Below are 21,469 nucleotides of genomic sequence, written 5' to 3'. Positions count from 1 at the left end.
GTTTTCAAAACCCAGTCATATTACTAATTTGCCCCTCAAAATTCTTTCCATTCAGTGTGTCTCCTGCATGCTCCATTGCATGCAGCTGCCTCCTCTAACTCTCCTTGGCAAAGCTTGAAGTGAGAAAGATACGTAAGTAGAATATTTTGTCCGCAAGGATGCCATTTCAGGTAGGAGTGATTCTACCCTCAGGAGAAACTGACAACCAGGCAGTCCAGCACTGTGGTCATGAGTACAGACTTCAGAATAGACAGATCGAGGTTCTCATTTCTAGTCCAGCACTTAGCAGATGGGTGGCTGGGGACAGGTGATTTAACCTCTCACTGACTGTTTTCCCATTTGCAAAATGAGGATAATAATACCTTCCTAATAGGGATTTGTGAGGACTAAATTATATTGTACATAAAATGTCTGGCATAATAGAAACTAATAATAGCCTCAAGTTAGACTATAATAAATATCCTCCTGCTTCATTCACATACTTTCAGCTTTTCTAAGTCTTAATGGGTTTTATACTTTACATTTTCAGACTCTTTTAAAAATAAAGAGTTCATGACTATATCTAGAAAACTCTGTCAGATATTTACTTAAAAGAAACGCTATTTCCTCTGGAAAAAAAATAAAAGCCTTTCATAATTTATTCAATGACAAGTACATACTGAGTTCTGATGCTGAGGGGCTCTTCATAAGAGTTAAGGACACAGACCTAGCTTCCAGGATATTTGGTTTTGGAGGGGAATAAAATGAGCACAAAAATAACTATAATACAAAGCAGAGTATGGTCAATAATAATAATAATTAACATCTACAAACAAAGCTAGTGGAGGTGATGGCATTCCAGTTGAGCTATTTCAAACCCTAAAAGATGATGCTGTGAAAGTGCTGCACTCAATATGCCAGCAAATTTGGAAAACTCAGCAGTGGCCACAGGACTGGAAAAGGTCAGTTTTCATTCCAATCCCAAAAAAAGGTAATGCCAAAGAATGCTCAAACTACTGCACAATTGCACTCATCTCACACACCAGTAAAGTAATGCTCAAAATTCTCCAAGCCAGGCTTCAGCAATATGTGAACCGTGAACTTCCAGAAGTTCAAGCTGGTCTTAGAAAAGGCAGAGGAACCAGGGATCAAATTGCCAACATCCGTTGGATCATCGAAAAAGCAAGAGAGTTCCAGAAAAACATCTATTTCTGCTTTATTGACTATGCCAAAGCCTTTGACGGTGTAGATCACAATAAACTGTGGAAAATTCTGCAAGAGATGGGAATACCAGACCACCTGACCTGCCTCTTGAGAAACCTGTATACAGGTCAGGAAGCAACAGTTAGAACTGAACATGGAACAACAGACTGGTTCCAAACAGGAAAAGGAGTACGTCAAGGCTGTATGTTGTCACCCTGCTTATTTAACTTTTATGCAGAGTACATCATGAGAAATGCTGGGCTGGAGGAAGCACAAACTGGAATCAAGATGGAAACAGTGGCTGACTTTATTTTTCTGGGCTCCAAAATCATTGCAGATGATGACTGCAGCCATGAAATTAAAAGACGCTTGCTCATCAGAAGGAAAGTTATGACCAACCTATACAGCATATTAAAAAGCAGATACATTACTTTGCCAACAAAGGTCTGTCTAGTCAAGGCTATGGTTTTTCCAGTAGTCATGTATGGATGTGAGAGCTGGACTATAAAGAAAGCTGAGCACCGAAGAATTGATGCTTTTGAACTGTGGTGTTGGAGAAGACTCTTGAGAGTCCCTTGAACTGCAAGGAGATCCAACCAGTCCATCCTAAAGGAGATCAGTCCTGGGTGCTCATTGGAGCGACTGATGTTGAAGCTGAAACTCCAGTACTTTGGCCACCTGATGCGAAGAGCTGACTCATTGGAAAAGACTCTGATGCTGGGAGGGATTGGGGGCAGGAGGAGAAGGGGACGACAGAGGATGAGATGGTTGGATGCATCACCGACTCAATGGACATGGGTTTGGGTGGACTCCAGGAGTTGGTGATGGACAGGGAGGCCTGGCGTGCTGCAGTTCATGGGGTCGCGAAGACTTGGAGACGACTGAGAGACTGAACTGAACTGAACTGAACTGAATATAGTGGTTAAGAGCATGGTCCCTGGAGTCATACTATATGATTGAAATAGTGGCTCAGTCATGTGATGTTGGGGAAGTTACTTAACCTCTTTGTGCGTTATTCACTTATAAAATGGGAATAATAATAGCACTTATCTAGCAGAGCTGTTAGAAGAAGTAGATGAGTTAAAATATGTAAAAAAATTAATACATTAGAAAATATGCAATAAATAATAGCTAACACTCATTGAGGGCTTCCTTGTTGGCTCAGTAGTAAAGAATCCACCTGCCAAGGCAGGTTTGATCCCTGGGTCAGGAAGATCCCCTGGAGAAGGAAATGGTAACCCACTCCAGTTTTCTTGCCTGGGAAATTCCATGGACAGAGAAGCCTGGTGGGCTACAGTCAATGGGGTCGCAATAGAATCAGACACAACTTAGTGACTAAACAACAACAAAAACCCACTTATTGAACACTATGTGCCAAGCACTACGTTAAATGGTTTCTATGCATTTCTTCACACGATCTCCACAATGTTGTCTCTACCATTATGCCCATTTTACTCACAAGGCAACTGAGGGGCAGGAAGTTTAGGTAATGTGCCCAAGATTACATAGCTAGTAAACAGCAAATCCCATAGAAAAGACCTATCCATAAAATGGGGACAGTGATAAAAGTACTTACCTTAATGAGAATTAAACAAATTAATATTTGAATGATGGTTAGAACAGAGCCTAGAGCACAATAAGGCCTACGTTAAATACAAATTGCTATGGTGATTCTGAAATGGCAGTAAATAACTAAGGAAGGCTTGAAAGGAGAGAGAGAAGTGGAGCAAGAGGAGGAAAGGGGAGGAAAGGAGAGAAGAGGGAGAGAAGGGAGGGGAGGAAGGGGGAGGAGACAGGAGGAAGAAGAGGGAGGAGGAGCTGGAGAGAGAAAGGGGGTTGGGAGACAGACTGGTAAAGGTCAGAGTAGAGCAGGCAAAAAGAAATAAATAATAGGAGTAATTAAGTCTGATTAGGTTAAAAACAAAACCCCTCCCCTTTCCTCCAGTTAGTTACTATTTCTGCCAGCTGTACCTCGATATATCTTTTATCATCTTCTTTGACTCCTGTAGAATCTGCTATCCGTACCCTCTTGTCATCCATTTTACAATACTTATGGAGTGCCTCTATGTGCTGGGCACTGTTCTGAGCCCTGGAGATATGCCAATGAACAAGACAGGCCACATCTCAGTTCCTATTCTGCACTATAATAATGCCAATACTCCAAGCTGGATTCCCAGCTTTTGGTCAGCACTTCTCCAATCCATATTCCACAGGGCCACCAGAGAGACTAGATGATACAGATCCTATCCGGGCACTCCCTAGTTTAAATCCCCCCTGTTTAAACAGATTTCAATCTCTCGAGCATCGTGTTCAAGGTCTGTCACGAACTGTCCCGCACAGCCTTATCTCCCAGGCTTCACCTCCATGCAGACCGCACTTGTGACACAGTAAATCACTCAAAATCTTAGACAAGCGCACTTAGAAATAAGCACCTGCTGAAGGGATGTGGCTAGAACTCCATCCCTATTTCATCCTTCTACACTGAAACCTTAGGATAGTCTGGTTGCTCCCGCCTCCAGCCTGTCAGACTAAAAATCAGCCCTGACTCCTCCACAGCCTGGGCATCCTGAGAAGCCTGTGAGCACTCCTACCCAAGCGGGAGCCGGAAGAGGACGGGCTTCGCGCGGCCTCAGGGCCGCCATCTTGGCTGAGTTGGCCGGAAGAAGTCTGGCAAGTCGGCAAGCGAGTGCGCACTGAGACTGCGCGGTGGCCGCGCCGCGGCAACCGTCCCGAGCCTTCTGCGGTACAGCCCAGCAGCCGCAAAACCCCGTGTCACCTCTCCTAGTCCTCCTGCAGCTGCCCTAGCCGCTGTCCAACCCCTCCACCGGGGTTTGTGCAGCGGCTCGCACACCCCGCGGCCCGCGTACGCGCTCTGCACCTGCCTACCCGAAAACATGTTGCAGAAACCCGAGAGCGGGGCTCTCCCCATCCCTCAGGCGGAGAGGGAGATGGATGGCAGCCATGACGGTGAGACCCAGGCTCTGACCGCCTCGCAGGAGATGGCCCCGAGCCCCCTCCTGCAGGAGAGGCCCGAGGAGGACCTTGGCGCTGTAAGGGAGGAGGGGGCTACAGAACCCTCTCTCACCCCGAAAGGCGCGAGGGCTTTGGCAGCCAAAACCTTGGCCCGGCGTAGAGCCTGCCGCCGTCTGGATCGGACGGTAGCCGAGTTGGTGCAGTTTCTGCTGTTGAAGGACAGGAAGAAGAGCCCCATCACTCGCTCCGAGATGGTGAAATACGTTATCGGAGACTTAAAGGATCTGTTCCCTGAGATCATCGCAAGGGCCGCAGAGCATCTGCGGTATGTCTTCGGTTTCGAGCTGAAACAGCTTGACCGCAAGCACCACACTTACATCCTGATCAACAAACTAAAACCTATTGAGGATGAGGAGGAGGCTCTGAGAGGAGATGGCCCCAGGTTGGGTCTCTTAATGATGATCCTGGGCCTTATCTACATGAAAGGTAATAGCGCCAGAGAGGCACAGGTCTGGGCGATGCTGCGTCGGTTGGGCGTGCGTCCCTCAAAGTATCACTTCCTCTTTGGGTACCCGAAGAGGCTTATTATGGAAGATTTCGTGCAGCTGAGATACCTCAATTACAGGCGTGTGCCTCACACCAACCCACCGGAATGTGAATTCTCTTGGGGTCCCCGAAGCAACTTGGAAACCAGCAAGATGAAAGTCCTGGGGTTCGTGGCCAAGCTCCATAAGAAAGAACCCCAGCACTGGCCAGTGCAGTACCGTGAGGCCCTGGCAGATGAGGCTGATAGGGCCAGAGCTGGGGCAAGTGTGAGGGCTAGGGCAAGCACCCACCTCTGGTGAGGGCCAGCTAGGGATGGGGGTGGGGGGGATATAAAAGCTACCGTCTGCATCATAAGTAGACTCGGTGGGGAGAGGGTCTTTATTTCTGTAGCATTTGTGTTCGTGTAACTAGAATTTAGTTTTTGTATCTTGCTCAGTTTTGCTGTGTTTAATATACTGTTAAATTGATGTTTATAAATGAAATTCGTCTACTTTTTCCTGTAGGATTTTGTTGTAGATTTTTGCTGGTTTTGTAAAATGAATTGAAAAACTTTACATTTTCTTCTGTGGTCTTGAACAAATTATGCAGCACCAAATGATGTATTTAAATAATTTGAAGGAACTCAGCAGTATAATGATCTGGTACCAGGGGGAAAAAATAGCTGAATGGTATCTAGCTTTCTAACAGTTTTTGTCTATTGTATAAAGAAAAAAGGCTGACATGTAACTCTGCTTAGTTTTTATAATATCTGGTGGTGGGGGGTGGGCATGCAATTAGAGGTATAACCTGGTACACGTAATAAACATTTGTTAAGCATCTTTTGTGTGATGCACTGTTGGGGGTATTTGGGAATTAAAGGGCTTCCCAGGTGACTCAGGTTAAAGACTCTGCCTGCAATGCAGGAGACCCCGGTTCCATCCCTGGGCTGGGAAGATCCCCTGGAGAAGGGACTGGCAACCCACTTCAGTATTCTTACCTGGAGAATTCCGTAGACAATGGAGCCTGGAGAGCTACAGTCCGTGGGATCCAACAGAGTTGGACATGACTGAGCAACTAATACATGCTGAGCAAGATAAAGGTCCTACTCTTCAGAGCTGGACAGTAAATAAATAAACCAGAAATTACAGTGCAGTGAGTTGAAGGCTGCAGCGAGACACCTAGCCCCACTGGAGTGATTGGGTGAGGCTTGCCTGAAATTACCTTTAGTGGGACTTCAGTGTAGGGAAGGTGAAAAGACAGGGTGGGAGGAGACCGCGGGGCGGAGGGGGGGGCATGAAGGGGGGTGAGGAAAAGAAGTTGCAATGAGGAGATGGTATTAAAAATGACTACTTAAGATGCTCTTGAGTTACATGGGATGACTTGATAGATAACAGATCTGGAAAACAGCCGCCTTTGGCCAGTGCACTTGGCCGAGGGCACTTTATTACAGTGCATACATGATGGTGTCTATTGGCATTTTGGTCTTCTCCATCTCCCTTCTCTCAATCTTCATGTGTTTTCCTCTTCTACCAAAGCCCTCAGGGACCAAGCACTATAACAATTCTGGAACAGTGTGTAGGGTGGAGGGTACGTATGACGTCCACTACTGCCAAGAAGTCTTCACGATCTCTCCCTTGGCACCAGGAAGCCCAGCACCTTCATCAGTGTTTCTGCTTGCTGCTTTCCACTTGCTATCTCCCATTAGGAGAACTGTAGACATCTTTCACATTCTTAATACACATGAAGAGTCATCAACAAAAGCAGCTCAAGCCTCTGCAGTGCCCACCACCTTCACTCTGAGGATGAATCCTATAGGATGGGTACATCGAAGAATAAGGAATCTAGATGAGTGGTAACCAAACTAGAGCTGGGTGTAGGAGGATTGAGATGCTGGCCCCTACAGCTGCCATATATGGAAGACCCACTTCCTTCTTTCTTTACTGCCAGTTTTTGTGTGTGTGCACTTTCCATTGACCTGAATAACATATCTGAGTATGTTAAGGTTAGCATGGAATACAAACACTTTGAGATAAAAGCCCAGGGATCCAAAAAATCACAGTGAGACCAAAAGCTGTAAGTTTATGGGTAAAAAAGTTTGCTAATGATTATGACTTCTGGACAGTTTATTAATATAAATTCATTAAACAAAAGTACTGAGTGCCCACTATATGCCAAGGACTCTGCTGGGTTCCAAAGATGAAAAGGGAAAACTGATTTTACCCTCAAGGAATAATAGTGATAATTTCTCACATTTGTATTTTCTCACAGCTGTTGAGAGGTCAGCAGTGTCTGTACCTGAGGGTCTGATTACTTGGTGATTTGCTTACGGTCACTTGACAAAAGATAGCAACAAGACAAGAACCCAAGTCCCTTGCCTCCCAGTGTGTTTCATTCTAGTACATTGTGCCCCATGTCTGGGTTTCGATATATTGTATGTGATTTTATTTATCACAACTGCAAGAATCAAAACGAGGCACATGTAATTAACGCCAGTTGCCACTGCAATCCTTATGGGATAAGTAGAATAGAAATACTTCCCATTTCACTGGCAGTAGAGGTGATTTTCGGAGAAGGCAATGGCACCCCAATTCAGTACTCTTGCCTGGCAAATCCCATGGACGGAGGAGCCTGGTAGGCTGCAGTCCATGGGATCTCTAGGAGTGGGACACGACTGAGCGACTTCACTTTCACTTTTCACTTTCATGCACTGGACAAGGAAATGGCAACCCACTCCAGTGTTCTTGCCTGGAGAATCCCAGGGATGGGGAAGCCTGGTGGGCTGCCGTCTATGGGGTCACACAGAGTCAGACACAACTGAAGCAACTTAGCAGCAGCAGACTTTGCTGAAAGGCAGAAGTATAGTTCATGGCAAGACAGGACTAACAACTACCATTTATTAGACATCTGCTACAGGCCAAAAGCATTCCCCTTTCCTTTTCACCACCATATTGCAAAGTTTGGTATTATGAAATACCTTCATTTTACAGATATTAATACTTGCCATTTATTCAATACCTAATATGAGCCAGCTTTTTAATGCTTTACATATGTTTTAATGATTTTTATAACAATCTAACAGGATAGATGCTATCTGTTCCATTTTGAACTGTGCAAACTGAAACTCAGAGAAGCTATAAAGTTCTCATAGATAGCATATGACATAACAAGGGTTGGAACTGAAGCCTGACTGAGTCAAAACCCCACAGCTTTTCACTGTTACACATTTCCTTCTTTTTGGAACTCCTTTCAGACTTGGGGACTTACGTTCTTTCTTGCAAACATGGCTATCTCTCTGGAAATGCAAACAAGGATTGTATAACCAAGGTAATTAGGACAAGACTGGTCTGTGAGAAGATAAAAAGGAGGTTAAAATAAAGTTGGAGAGTTATCTGTGGACATTGGTTCCAGCTCTGCCTACCCACAGTGTTCTGAGTGCTGACCACAATGTGTAGAATGTGTAGCTTTACTCAAATTCCGCACGTTTTGTTCTTATAGGCCATGTTTCCTCAATCTTCGTTAGTCTGCTCTCTCCATTAAGGCTCAAATTAAGTCTTTCATGCCATGAAACAATCATCTACCATTTGTGAACCTGCAAATAGTCCCAACGTTGCTTCCAGATGGTACAGAGGGCTGGCAGAACTCATACCCTTGCCTCAGGATGAAAGACCTCCCATGTCACAGATGCCATCATCAGCTTCTCCGAAGTACTAAAAGTGTGGCCTCTGGGCCCATGTGTAGAGCAGACCTTGGCCATGGTGAGGGCAAGAGATGAATTCCCCCATGGATTACGGTCACTCACATGAGGGAGAAGGAAGGCTGGGATCCCTGGTCTTCTTTCCCTTCAGGCACAAACAGAACTAGATCTTCCTGGGTGAAACTGTGGGTGGGAGAGCAAAGAGATTTTGTCAGGAGAGTGATAGCAGATGGATTACTTCAGATCATACTTACTCTACCACAACTAGGTAACAAAGCCAGGAAAGAGAAGTCCCTTGAAAACTGTGAATCAAGTCTTAGACAATGGGAAAGTTTCAGTTCTGCCACAGACTCTGCAGGGATCTTGACATTCAGCGGAGTCAGGACTTTTGACCCACTGGAACTTGAAGAGTGGGCGTTTGGAAACAGGCTCCAGTTGATTACAGCCCCAACATCTAACAGTCACGAAGGGCTCTGGAGGTGGCAGCTCATTCACAGCCCCTGTAAATCAGGCCTCAATTCATAGGCTCAATCACAATTTCCACTTGAGATAATTATGCTCCATGCCTTGGTTATGGTGGCAATTGATGCTTGTGCAAAATAGTCCTCAAATTGTGCAGCCCAGCAGAGATGGCAACAATTACCTCCCAGCAGAAATATAGTGTACTGACTAAAGAGGTTAGGTGTTCTGAAAAGTGTCCCAATCAGGGCCTTTTAAAAGTCATGACTATGTGACCTTGAACAAGGAATTCCAAATTCTGAGGACTGAAACTCTAGGAAAGATTAGTGGGTGATTAGAGTTAATGGTTAGCTACAATCCACACCCATGACCCATCTTACCAGCTGACTGCAGACCCTGCCCAGTTCCCAGGCTAGTCGCCACTGATAACAATAGCAGTCAACAATTATTAAGCCTTATCTATCAGGCATGGTGCTAAGATGATAACCGAGATGATAACCAAATTGGCTCCCTGTCTACTCCAGTACCCTCTCAACAGCCAGTCGAAGGTGAACTGGATGAAATTTTTCTTCCTGAAGCAGTTCAACAATGGGAGACTCGGCCTCCTGCTGATCACTCTCCTGGGCATCCTGGCTGTGGTGCTCATCAAGGCGGGATACTACTGACAGACCCCCGCCACCTCATCATCTCTGCTGAATTATTCTTCTGCTAAGTGGATAATGAACCAATCATTTTTAAATCGTACCAGAACTTTTAAGAAGATATGCAAACACACCATTTTCACCATTCACCATTAATAAAACTCACCACTTCAATCAAAGCCCCCCTCACTTACCCGCCCCCCCGGCGCCCCGGGACTGAGTATGCTTGCTCAGAGAACCTGCGTCCCTAGAGCTCTGGGCCTGGGTGGGGAGTGCGCTGGGTGATCCCATGTTCCCAGAACCTGCTCAGTGACTCCTCCTCTCCAGGGACATGGGGCTTTCCACCCCCACCTTCAGGCAGCACCCCCTGAAGCCTTCCAGAGTCTGCCCCACCCAGGTTTCCATGTCTCAGTCCAGAGAGGTGAGGCAAGATCTCCCAGACCCCTCAGGGTTTGGGGCACTAGAACTGGGGTATGGGGATCCCTGTCCCTGATCCTAGGACCTGAAGACTGACCTCCAGAAGGCGTTCCTCCTTTTTCACCAGTCTCCATCCTGTCTCGTGCTCGGCTTGTGATGGTCAGTTGTAACGTCCACATGGGGTAAATCCTCAGGGTCCTGGAAGACAGCTGCCAGGTTGGTGCAAGAATCACCTGTCATTCATAGGCTGTGTGAGTCTTACAAAGCCACTGGCCTGTTTCACTTCTGTTGTGACAGTACTCAGACAATACCCACCCTCTAGCAGGGCATGCACGTGGCAAGTCAGTGGCTCTTCAGGGACGAATCTTGTTTCTGTACCACGAGGCAAGTAAGCATCCCCTTGGCTTTCCTTGTGGCTCAGCTGGTAAAGAATCTGCCTGCAATGCCAGAGACCTGGGTTTGATCCCTGGGTTGGGAAGATCCCCTGGAGAAGGGAATGGCTACCCACTCCATTTTTCTGGCCTGGAGAATTCTATGGACTGTATAGTCCATGGGGTCTCGAAGAATCGGACATGACTGAGCGACTTCCACGTTCACTTCACTTCTACACAACAGCCCCATGAGGCAGATTCTGCATTAGCTGTCATTGCAACACTGTAGGCAGACCACAAGGAAGGCATAATCTCTTTCATGCTGTCAGTGCACAAGTTAAGTGACTTGCCCAAGGTCATGACATAACTTGTGAACTGTGAATCCAGAAGTTGAACCTGAATCTCCTGGTTCTTGCTGTTAGTCCACCCTGCTGGTCTGCAGAAGGTTCTCAGGGAGCACCCAAGCTCCCTTTGGGAAAATGGGGCTGCGGGAGAAGAAAGAAAACCTCTGGGCCTGCTCCTTTATACCATTACCTAGAGCACCCAGAGTAGAGTCAGTAAGGAACAGGAGGAACAAATTGGCTTCTCTGACTGCAGGGTCACCAGAAGGGACCCAGACTGGGAGGGGAGCCCATTTGGAGGAATGCCAGCTCTGGGCAGCAGCACTGTGGTTCCTGCAGTGGGGGACCTGGTGCCCAAGATGCAGAGGGGTGTCAGCACAGGGAGGGGCCGCCATGAGGCCAGAGAGGGCTCCTACAATGGCACGTCCTTGGGCCCCAGGGCAGACGGATCCGCTTTTCACCCCACTCTGCCATGCTCTCCTGTCTGCCTTCAGCTGAGGACCTAATTCTCTGAGCTTTGGTTTCCTCATCTTTCAAACAGAGATAAAGCTGCTGCTGCTAAGTCACTTCAGTCGTGTCTGACTCTGTGCGACCCCATAGACAGCAGCCCACCAGGCTTCCCCGTCCCTGGGATTCTCCAGGCAAGAACACTAGAGTGGGTTGCCATTTCCTTCTCCAATGCATGAAAGTGAAAAGTGAAAGTGAAGTCGCTCAGTCATGTCCGACTCTAGCGACCCCATGGACTGCAGCCTACCAGGCTCCTCCGTCCATGGGATTTTCCTGCCAAAAGTACTGGAGTGGGGTGCCATTGCCTTCTCCGAGAGATAAAGCTACCTACTTCAAAACACCATGAAGCCTGAAGGAGGGGATTACCAGGCACTTCGCACAAGATCTGCCACATGGGAACTAGTGTTATTATAAACTGTGTTCACTCATTGCAACAAACACTTATCTTCTGTACATACATCCTGGTGGTGAGATTACAGCAGAGAATAACAGACAAAAATCCTTGTCCTCTAGAGCTTGCAGATCAGTATGAGGAGATAGACAATAAGGAAGTATGATACACAGCATGGTGGATGGAAGTCTACGTTGCAGGGAGAAACAAAGCAGGAAAGGGGGTGTGCGATTTTAAACAGCCTGCTCAGGGAAAGCCTCGCCACTGAGATATTTGAGTCAAAACTGAAGGTGAGAAGCAGGAAGCCCACAAGCTGTCTGAGTCGGGGGACCCAGGAGGAGGGGGTGCCAGCAGATGGAACAATGAGTGTGAAGGCCAAGGGTGGAAGCAGGCCAGGCGGTTTCTGAGAAGTAGCTCCTACAAGCAGAGTGAGAGATGGGGGAGGGCTGAGAAGTAGGAGTGTTCCTTCTCCTCAAGGAGCTGGCACAAGGACCTAAAACAATGAATAAACACAGATCTGCACCTAAGAGTTACCCTCGGAGCTCAGCAGAGGAAGAAACCACAGCAGCCTGAGGCAGCAGGGCCTTCCGCTGGGCCCTGAAGGGGAAGGAAAGAGAAAATATTCCTTATATGTAGCGTTTGTGTTTCTAATTATAAGTGCTTGTAGTGGAAAATTTGGAGAGTTCCATAAAAATATAAAGAAGAAAATGGATTCTCTAGAACACTGGCACCCAGAGGCAACCACAGTTAACAGGGCAGTACAGTTTTTTATCTGTCTCTAGTGTATTTAGTTTTCACCTGCCAAGGGTAGAAATGATTTGTTGCTACTTTAACAAAATGAGTCACGACACTGAGCCCCACTCCAGGCAATATGTCCTCAAATACTTCTGGGTGTTCCTAGTGGGACATCTCAAAGGATGTCACAAGTCCATCTATCCACAGCAGTGACCATGTGGGGCTTATGGAGGCCCATGAAAGGAGCGTCTGCCAGAGATGGTCCCTTGGGGGGTCCTTAGCATCCATGGCTGCTGCCTCCTCTGATGGCCACCAGGGTACCAGAGGGATGCTGTGTTCTGTGTGCACAGCGTGGACAGCGTGTCCTTCTCCCCAACTCTGTGTCAAGAAATATCACCTGGGTCCCAAAGCAGCAGTGCCAGGCCCTCTCCAACCTCCTTAGGAAGCCTGCTTGTCTCTGCTTGCAATGTCTTACAAGCAACTCTCCAAACTTCAGCTGAAAATAGTTGCCTCCACCGGGACCAGTTCAGGTTCCCTTCCTCCACAACTCTTTTCCTCAAATCTTAGGAAAAAAAGGGAAAAAAAGGCAGTCCCTGTCTCCCAAGGCATGTCTGTTTACACTGCTGAACCAGAACAGTGAACATCTGCACTCACGTTGTCGGTGACTACACAGTTTAAGATTGGTGTTGATTTTCCCAAAACAAAGCAAAAGTCTGCCCCAGTGGTAAATTAAATTCTCTGCTGCTGCTGCTGCTAAGTCACATCAGTCGTGTCTGACTCTGTGCGACCCCATAGACGGCAGCCCACCAGGCTCCCCCGTCCCTGGGATTCTCCAGGCAAGAACACTGGAGTGCATTGCCATTTCCTTCTCCAATGCATGAAAGTGAAAAGTGAAAGTGAAGTTGTGTCTGACTCTTCATGACCCCATGGACTGCAGCCTACCAGGCTCCTCCATCCATGGGATTTTCCAGGCAAGAGTACTGGAGTGGGGTGCCATTGCCTTCTCCAGATTAAATCCTCTACCTCTATGCAAATCACTAGCAATTAGTTCCCTTCCTCCACATTTCCCAGCTTCTCCTCATCATGTTTTTAAAACCATAGGGTGCATCTCAGCCAGGGATGCTGTATTCCATGAGAGATGGCTATAATTTAGGTAAAAGGTTGGAATGGAGGAAAGGATTCTAGGCAAGGGAAACCACTCCAGCTAAGGTCAGGTAGCAAGAGCGTGCGGTGTCCTGGGGACCATAAGGGGACCAATTAGGTTGAAGCAGAGTTTGTGGAGGAGAGGAGAGGGCGCTGTGGATGGAGAGAGACAGTGGCTGCGGGAAAACCATGAGCACATTGACGGTGGCTTGGCTGGTCGTGAAGGGGGAGGCTGGAGGCAGGGAGGCCACTCCACGCTAGAGTGGATGGCAGCCTGACGTGGGGAGTGGTGCAGCAGGAACAAGAGTGGGAAGGACAGGCTGGGGGACGAGCTTGAAATGACTGGATAACTGATCAGCTTTGGGAAATGCAACAGAGGGACATGTGAGATATGACTCAGAACTTCAAGCTGTCATGTCTGGAAGAATGCTGGAGTCATTCATTAGAAGAGCTGGATGCCCAGGGGGAGCTGGTTTGTGGTCAAGAAAATGGCTATGTCATCAGTTACCCTGAGTCTCAGCTGCTCAGTTGAATATCTGATGGATACTTGGAGCTGGGGCAGAGGAGGGACACTGAGGCTGAAAGTAGACACTCTGAGTCTCTTTGAAGACGTAGCCCAAACCATGGGCTTTCTCCTTGAGAGAGAGTGTAGAGGGAGGAGAGCAGAAGCTTGACAAACTCAAGTTCTTGCTGAAAGCAAGGGTCTTGGCAGTCCCAAGCAGCTTACACAGAAACTTAGTCCTGCCCCCAGAGTGGCCTTCTGGGCCCATTTCCTAATTATATTTCTAATAAATGATCTGGGGGATAAGAAGAAAGTTCAGAGGCAATAGCATGGCCAGGGACTCATGGAAGTGGGAAAACAGAAGCTGCAAGTTGTTGCAAGTTGGTGTCAGTGACAGGGAGGCCAAGAGTCTTTGCGGTGCATTAAAAAGAGAAGTACAAACACACAGTCGCACTGAGGCTGGAAGGACTCAGGACAGACCTAACCAAGGCTGAAATGGGTCAGCTCATGAGCTTCCAGACTTAGCAGACTTTCTCTCCCAGCTTTATAAAGGACCTTCTGTCTTGGAATGGAACTTTCCAGGCAACAGCATCACCTTTGACCAGATCTGAGATATCTCCACAGGACAGATCCCCAGCGAGGGAGGTTCCACTCAGGGAGAACCCACACATTCAGCCTCTCGGACACACAGGGCATGTTGCCCAGACACAAATGCACACTTGTTATATATCAATACACGTACAAATATCTCCTCCAACTCCACAGGAGACATAAAAAAATATCATTTGGCAACTATCATATATCAGGTACTTTGCCTAGAGCTTTCCAAGTATTTTTACATTTAGTCTCACAACAATTATGAGAGAAAGGGATCATTTTCCGATTTTGTAAAAAAAAAAAAAAAACAACCAAGGCTCAGAAAAGTGAAATATTTTGCCCAGGATCACATGCCTAGAAAATGGCAGCTGGTTCCTGACCCAGATGTGCCTGTGCACTCACATGTTATTATTCTTCTTTCTTCAATATGTGTACACAATAGACTCATACACACAAACATATACCCATCCCCTCTGCACACACAAAATCCCCATAGAAAGTAAGCTCCTTGAGGGCAAGGATTGCATTTTGTCCACTGATGTATCCCAGGCATCTGGAACAGGGACTGGGCACATAGTATACACTCAACGAATATTTTAGGGTTGTCATTAAATGAACCGAAAGCATACAGGCATGGAATACTCACCTGTGTGCAGATATGCCTACACACATACACATGAGCACACTCACTCACCTTCATACACACTTACTAAATACATTAAATCCACTGTCTGAAAGGAGATCCCAGGTGAGGCCCCAGGTCTCAGAGGTGCCCCCACCCCTCACCCCAGGCCTGCTCCATCAGCGGCCTCATCGCTGGTCTCCCCAGACCCCTCCCTGGAGCAGCAACCAGCCCTCCCCGCAGCCTCATCACATCCCACCTCCTTCTTTTCTTAGTTCACTCAAAACAAAGAATTTTTCTAAAAGATCTTTACTAAGAGAGAAAGAGAAAAACATTAAAAAAAAAAAACCAAAAACCTGTAAGCTCTTGAACAGAGGAGTCGACAGAGCCAGTTTCTTATCCTAAGTCGTGCCCTTGAGTCCAGCCACAGCCTGGCATAGCTGGTGAGGTGATCAGCTTGTGAAGATCAGGCCCTGCTTGGCTGCTCTGCCAGCAGTTCAGATGCCCAGCCTAAGGGAGCAGGGAGTTGACACAGCTGCTCAATCTGGGCGATTCTCTCTTCCTCCAGATATGGCTGCTGCTTCTGTCCAGGCACAGACTCTCCTGCCACCCTGGCCTTCAGTTAACTGCAGTTTTACACCCTCTTTTTTTCTGCCATCTGCTGTGCCCTGGGCTTGTAAACCAGGCTAGTCCAACCCAATCGCTCGGTAGAATTGTGTCAATTCTGTGTCTAAAACTCCAGCCACCTTAATTCCTTCCTGGAGCCTCAAGCCTCTGCCTGGCATGGCTCCTGCCCACCTCTGGGCCTCCATCCACTCCACCCTTCTTTTATCTGTTCTCCAGTGACATTTGCAAAGCAGTTCTGATGGAGGTGCCGGAGCCCAGGGTCCCAAGAGTCTGTTCACTCAGACACCCCAGAGCAGATCCTGGGCCAGTGTATCAACACCACTGGGGTCTCTGGATTAAAAAGTAAGTTCCTGAGCCCACCCAAGGCCTGCTGGATCAGAGTCTCTGCAAGTGAGGCCCAGAAGCCAGCACTTTTAACAAGCTTCCCAGGTGACTCTCACACTCCAAAGTCCAAGAAGGACCACCCCAGATTTATTAAATTCCATACATATCCTCATGCATATATAATAATGATAGCTAAAATATTTATTGAGCACTTACGATGTGCCGGGAAGTATTCTCATGTATTAACTCAGTTCACCCTTATAACAAGGCTGAAAAGGAGGCATGGTATCACACCCACTTCATGGTGACTTGCCCAAGTTCACACTGCCTTTGATGGGAAGTCAGGAATCAAACGTAGGCTCTGTGACTTCCAAGCCTGCATGCAACCAGCATATACTCTCTAGCACACACAACTGCACCCACATCGACCACACACAAGACCCCTAACCCCTCAGAACCACTGACAAAAAAGTTCCAACGAAAAAAGATGGAGAGCCAGGGCATTTTCCAAGGCTCCTGGTTTCTCTCTCACCTCAAGTCTGGCATACGCAGATCTGAGCCGAGCGAGCCAGCAGCCACAGCCAGCAGAGCCAGGGAGCTGGTGAGCTGCAGCCCCAGGTCTTTGGCAGCACCCCCAGGCCCTGAGGCTCAGCTCTGCCTGCTGTAGGAAGCATGCCCACCACGGGCCTCTACTGCCATGCCCCATGGACCCTGCCCCCCGGCCTCCACTGCCCAGTGTGGCGTGGCTCCCTGAGACCCGAGCCCCTGACAGGGCCCTCCCTGCAGCTAGAGAGCAGATGTGCGTGCAGCTTTCTCCAAAAGCAAGTCTTCTCAGGAATCCTGCCATGGGGGGAAGGTAGGAGGGTGGGGGAAGGAGTGGAAAAACAACTGAAATACCATAACACAGAAAAGTGATCCAAAGAAAAAGCAGCAACTGAGTATCTGGAAGGAATAAACTGAGGAGGAAAGGCGCAGAGTTGTGCAGCGTGGCCACGAGGCTGCCAACCTTGGCAGCCCAGGGCTGGGGGCTGGGGACTGGGCGGCGCCGTCAACTGGCCACAAGGCTGATCTGGCTAGGGGCTGAGGTGCAGGGAGAGCAGAGATTGGGCTGATGCGGGGTCTTGAGGAGGGGATTTCAGCCAGCAGCATCCTCCTTCCCAGGGCTCTGGGCACTGTGTTCTTCAGCCCCCAAGAGCCATTGGAGGGTCCTTCCCAACATTCTCCACCTGAAGGATTTGCTTAGGACAGTGGAAAGAACCAGAATGATGCCTGGACTCAGACACCCTGATAGTGGGGAGAGAGGGCTTTCTCAGAATAGGGCTGGATGCTCTGACAGTAGAGGAGAAAGATGGGAAGGATTTATTCTGAAGCCACAGAATGCAGGATCAAGTGGTTCTCACCTAGCTCCCTCATGATGAGCAGCGCGACCGAGGGCAACTCACTTATTAAACACTGAGCCCAAGTCCCCTTGCTGTAAAATAGGCTAACTCAGGCTTTCTCTGTACATCTCAGGGTCAAAAAAGATCCATAGATTAGACAGCCTATCAAAGCTGAGGCTTGAGCACAGAAGCGAGATGGGGCGGTGTCTCAACACATGGAGCTGAAGGATTGGGTTTGAGACCTATTTACTAGCCACATGACCTTGGAGTAGACATTTAACCTCTCTGTGCTCAAAGGAGCCAAAGCCTAGATACATGAAAAGCTTTTGAAAAAAGTTTTACAAGTAGTAGATGCTGTCAGCTCCCACTTCCTCATCATGTTCCAGGTACAGATTGTATGTATATTTTTGTGAGGCAGGTACTACATATTCCCATTTTACAGAGGGAAAAAGAAGGCTCAGGGAAGTTAAGGAACCTCTGAAAACTGACAGGTGCTTAAGTTGAACCAGGTCTGTCTGACTCTGGAGCCCATGGCATCTCTCCTATTGCAGCCCACAGGGCAGGGATAGGCAATGCCTGGTTGGTAAGCCTAGGAAAGAGGCACAGTCTTAGTAGAGGAGCCTGGCTGAGGATATTGGGCAGCAAGAGCAGGGATTCTGTTCGGGCTCGTCTTATGCAGGAGGCGTGTTGAAGTGTGATGTGCCCAGACCTGGAGGAACAGAAGCCCCCAGTGTCTCATGACAACCTGGAGGCCAGGTGCCCGAGGGTGCAAAGGCACCATAATCCACCATGAGGGCAACTGCCAGGCAGAGCCTGGGGAACAAAGCAGGGAGCACGAGAGCTGCCAAGTAGGTCAGCAGAGCAGCAAACTGTTGAGCGAGATAGGTGTGGAGCTGGGAACAAGCTGGATTGTTAATAGGATAACCACAGATAAAAGGAGGCCCAGACAGGTCATCAGGATGGCTCAAGAATCAACTCCATAGCTGTGGTTGAGGCCTCCTCTTATATAAGAGGCTCTGTGAGGCTATGGGGGATTTTGAGTGGACAGGTTATTGAGACCTGGGCTCAAGTACAGAGAGAAAGCTGGTAGTTGGTCACAGGGTATGGAGTTGAAGAATCAGGTTTGAGATCTTCTCACTAGCCATTTGACCCTGGAGTAGACACTTAACTCTGTGCTGAAGAGCCAAGCGTAGATAAGAGCTGAGCAAAGATGGTCTCCCTCCACGTATGCTCACCAGCCCCTGCCCACACCTCACATTTCCCTTCTGTTTCAGCAGTTTTGACCACTCCATTGTAATGACCAGCCAGTGTGTCCATCACCCCATCAGGACTGTGGGTTTCTCAAGGGCACCCCATCGTGGTGCCCGAGACAGGGACTTATAAGTGTTTGAGAAATGAAGGAGGAACTAAGTGAACAAAAATCCATCCTAGGGACATCCTAAAAGCAGGCAGTGGCCGATCTGGGTCTTAAAGGAGTGGATATATTTAGATAGTATTAGGTTGCCCAAAGAGTTCGTTCGGGATTTTCCATACCATCTGATGAAAAACCCGAACGAACTTTTTGACCAACCCAATACTTTCTCTTCAAAGAAATCAAAGCTCTTCTTGGTTCCTAATATTTGAGTTAGCCCTCACACAGCACACATACCAGTCCCCAAATGCTAAAAGAATTCTTTCAACAATGTTTATTCATTCCACAAACATTTGCTGAGCTTAAACTCTGAGTCAGGCTGAAAAACAAAGGCTAAGAAGATAGGGTCCTTATTTCCAAAAGTGCGACTGGGAAGTGGTTGGGAATGGGGTGCAGATAAGCACATGATAATCATATTCTTTGACTATCTAGAGGATTCTGTGGGAGCCCATTAGAGATATAACCAATTATCCAGGAGGGAGCAAAGAAAGTGTTGCTATGTATGGCTGTGCAGGTCGTGTACTGCACAAGGCAGGGTGTGCCCTGGAGCTGAGCAATGCAGTTCTTCCTGGCCAGTGGCATCTGAAGTCCTGTTGCCCCATCATCCCAACCCCCAAACCCTGGTCCATCAACCTGGTCCCAGTGGATTTTTCTCCTCCTCTGGCTTCTCTCTGAGAATTTCTTTGTCTAGCCCTCCAGAGAATTTTTCTTCAGGAAAACTCTCCAGGAGCCCCTGTGATCCCCTTTCTCCTGCCAGCTCCATAAAGCAAGCCGGCTCCTCTCAGAGAATTACAGTTTGGGGAAGTGTGATTCATGGGGAAAGAACTCTTTCCATGGCTTTCTAACCTTTGATGTGACCCCCAAAAACCTGTGGCTAATACAGAATGCTCTAAATCTCACAAAGCTCATAAACACAAGAGCCACACTGCATTGGGCCGTGAACAAGGCCTCTGGCTAGTCAGCTCCTGCCACCAGCTGGAGGAATGTTCCCCTGTTCCCACCCTACACCGATAGCCCTCCCCACCACCCCTCTACCCTCCTGGCAGCTCTTGCAGCAGCCCAAGGCCCCTGTGGCTAGGAGGGGAGGCTTGTCGAGGTCCCCGATGGCCCACCAGTCCATGGCTGGACCCAGAACCTCTGCAGCTCCAACTCTGCTAGGAAAGGCCTCAGTTGCTGAGCAAGGGAGGGAAAAGCCAAAGAAACGGACTCTAAAATCCAGCCTCCCTGATGGGAAGAACAGCTGGGATTAGAAAGATACTTGTGAATTTTAGGTGACATGTCTGCAAAAGTAGTGCCCACTGAGGTTCCTGGAAGCTTTCTTGCAAAGCAAAGCAACATAAATGAAGTCTGTTTTTCCCATGAAAACAATGTGGGTTTTTTTTTCTTGGGGGGCAGGGGAGGGGGAAGGGGGAGGTTTTTTTTAAAGAGACAAATCCATCAGCCACAAGTTTAATGAACAGGAAGCCATATACTCATTCTCTACATAGTAGATTTCTTTCTAGAGCAGGGTATAGAAGAAACAGGACAAAATGGGAATGCATCAGATAATGCAAATGAAACGCCTTGCACAGAACGTGGCCTATGGTAAGTGATCAATAAAATGGTCACTGTTATTTTAATGCTGTATTTTATTATCTGAGCAATTCCTGGGAGAGGCACTGAGAGGAGCAAGAAGAGCCATAAAGTTTTCAGGAACTCTTCGGAAGCCCTGCTTGACCACCCCTGGTGGGGCCCCAAGACCTCCCAGTGGGGAAACCAACTGACTGTGTGGAGGACGTGTGTGCTCTGCCACTCATGCTGAAAATAGTACCATCGCATGGCTGGCGGCAAAGGTGCAGGGCCAGGCAGTGGCCAAACTAAACTGACGACGAGCTTCAGGACACTTGGTCGGGACTTCCCTTCCTCCTGCATCCTCCGTAGCACACCCACTGCAGCAATTTGGAAGTCTAAAGTTCTTTTTCTTTAACCCCCCAGTCTCTTGAAACAAGTTTTTGCCATTTGGTTTGGGGTGGGGGTGGGGATGGACGCTGGGCTGGCTTCCAGCAGCTCTCTGCTGGTCTTGACAAGCCTGCCCCCATGCCGCCCTGTTCTAGCAGGTCGGTGACATGTGGACACTTGACCCAGGCCCAGGACAAGTGGAAAGATTCCTGTCCCTCTGAGCACTGTATGTGTGTGTGTGTGGTGGTGGCTGCGGGGGTGGGGGTGGTGAGGGACGGGGGTCTTGCTCTCTGGAAAACCTTTCCAGAGATTTCTTTTCCCTTGAAGGCCAGGGATGCACCAGAAAGGTGAACCTTGTTCTCTTCTCCAAGGCTGGGGCTACACAGTGGGAAGGGATGGGTTGTATACCGGTGGGGGCCGCCTAACAGGCCCCCAGCGTACAGCCAACTCACTATCTATGGGACAGAGGCATCTGCTTTCTCAACTCGTTAACTTCATACTCACAACCTGGGGAAAATCATCGCCCCTCCCCCCTGCTTTCCCCACCTCTGCTTTAATCAGATTCTCACTTACTTTACTGAACAGAGAACGGAAAGGACCTCCTCTTAGTGTGTGCAGGCACTGAGAACGAATGGAGAAATCCCCAGGGGTCTAGCTATTGAGCTCCTGTTTGCCATATTTCTCTAGAAT

General features: G+C 48.1%; 1 protein-coding gene across 1 annotated transcript; it reads left to right on the top strand.

Moving 5' to 3' along the window:
* Positions 1–1,902: 1,902 nt before the first annotated feature.
* Positions 1,903–5,517, top strand: MAGEF1 (MAGE family member F1). Its single transcript, XM_086397287.1, has one exon. It carries the CDS (start codon positions 4,077–4,079, stop codon positions 4,998–5,000), a length of 924 nt encoding a protein of 307 aa, XP_086253413.1. The 5' UTR covers positions 1,903–4,076; the 3' UTR covers positions 5,001–5,517.
* Positions 5,518–21,469: the final 15,952 nt, after the last annotated feature.

Source organism: Bos grunniens, chromosome 1 (genome assembly GCF_055505025.1).
Source record: "Bos grunniens cultivar Pamir isolate PY7600 chromosome 1, Bosgru_T2T1.0, whole genome shotgun sequence".
Classification (NCBI taxonomy): domain Eukaryota; kingdom Metazoa; phylum Chordata; class Mammalia; order Artiodactyla; family Bovidae; genus Bos; species Bos grunniens.
The sequence above is the reverse complement of the archived record's forward strand: the minus strand, read 5'-3'. Positions and strand labels throughout refer to the sequence as shown.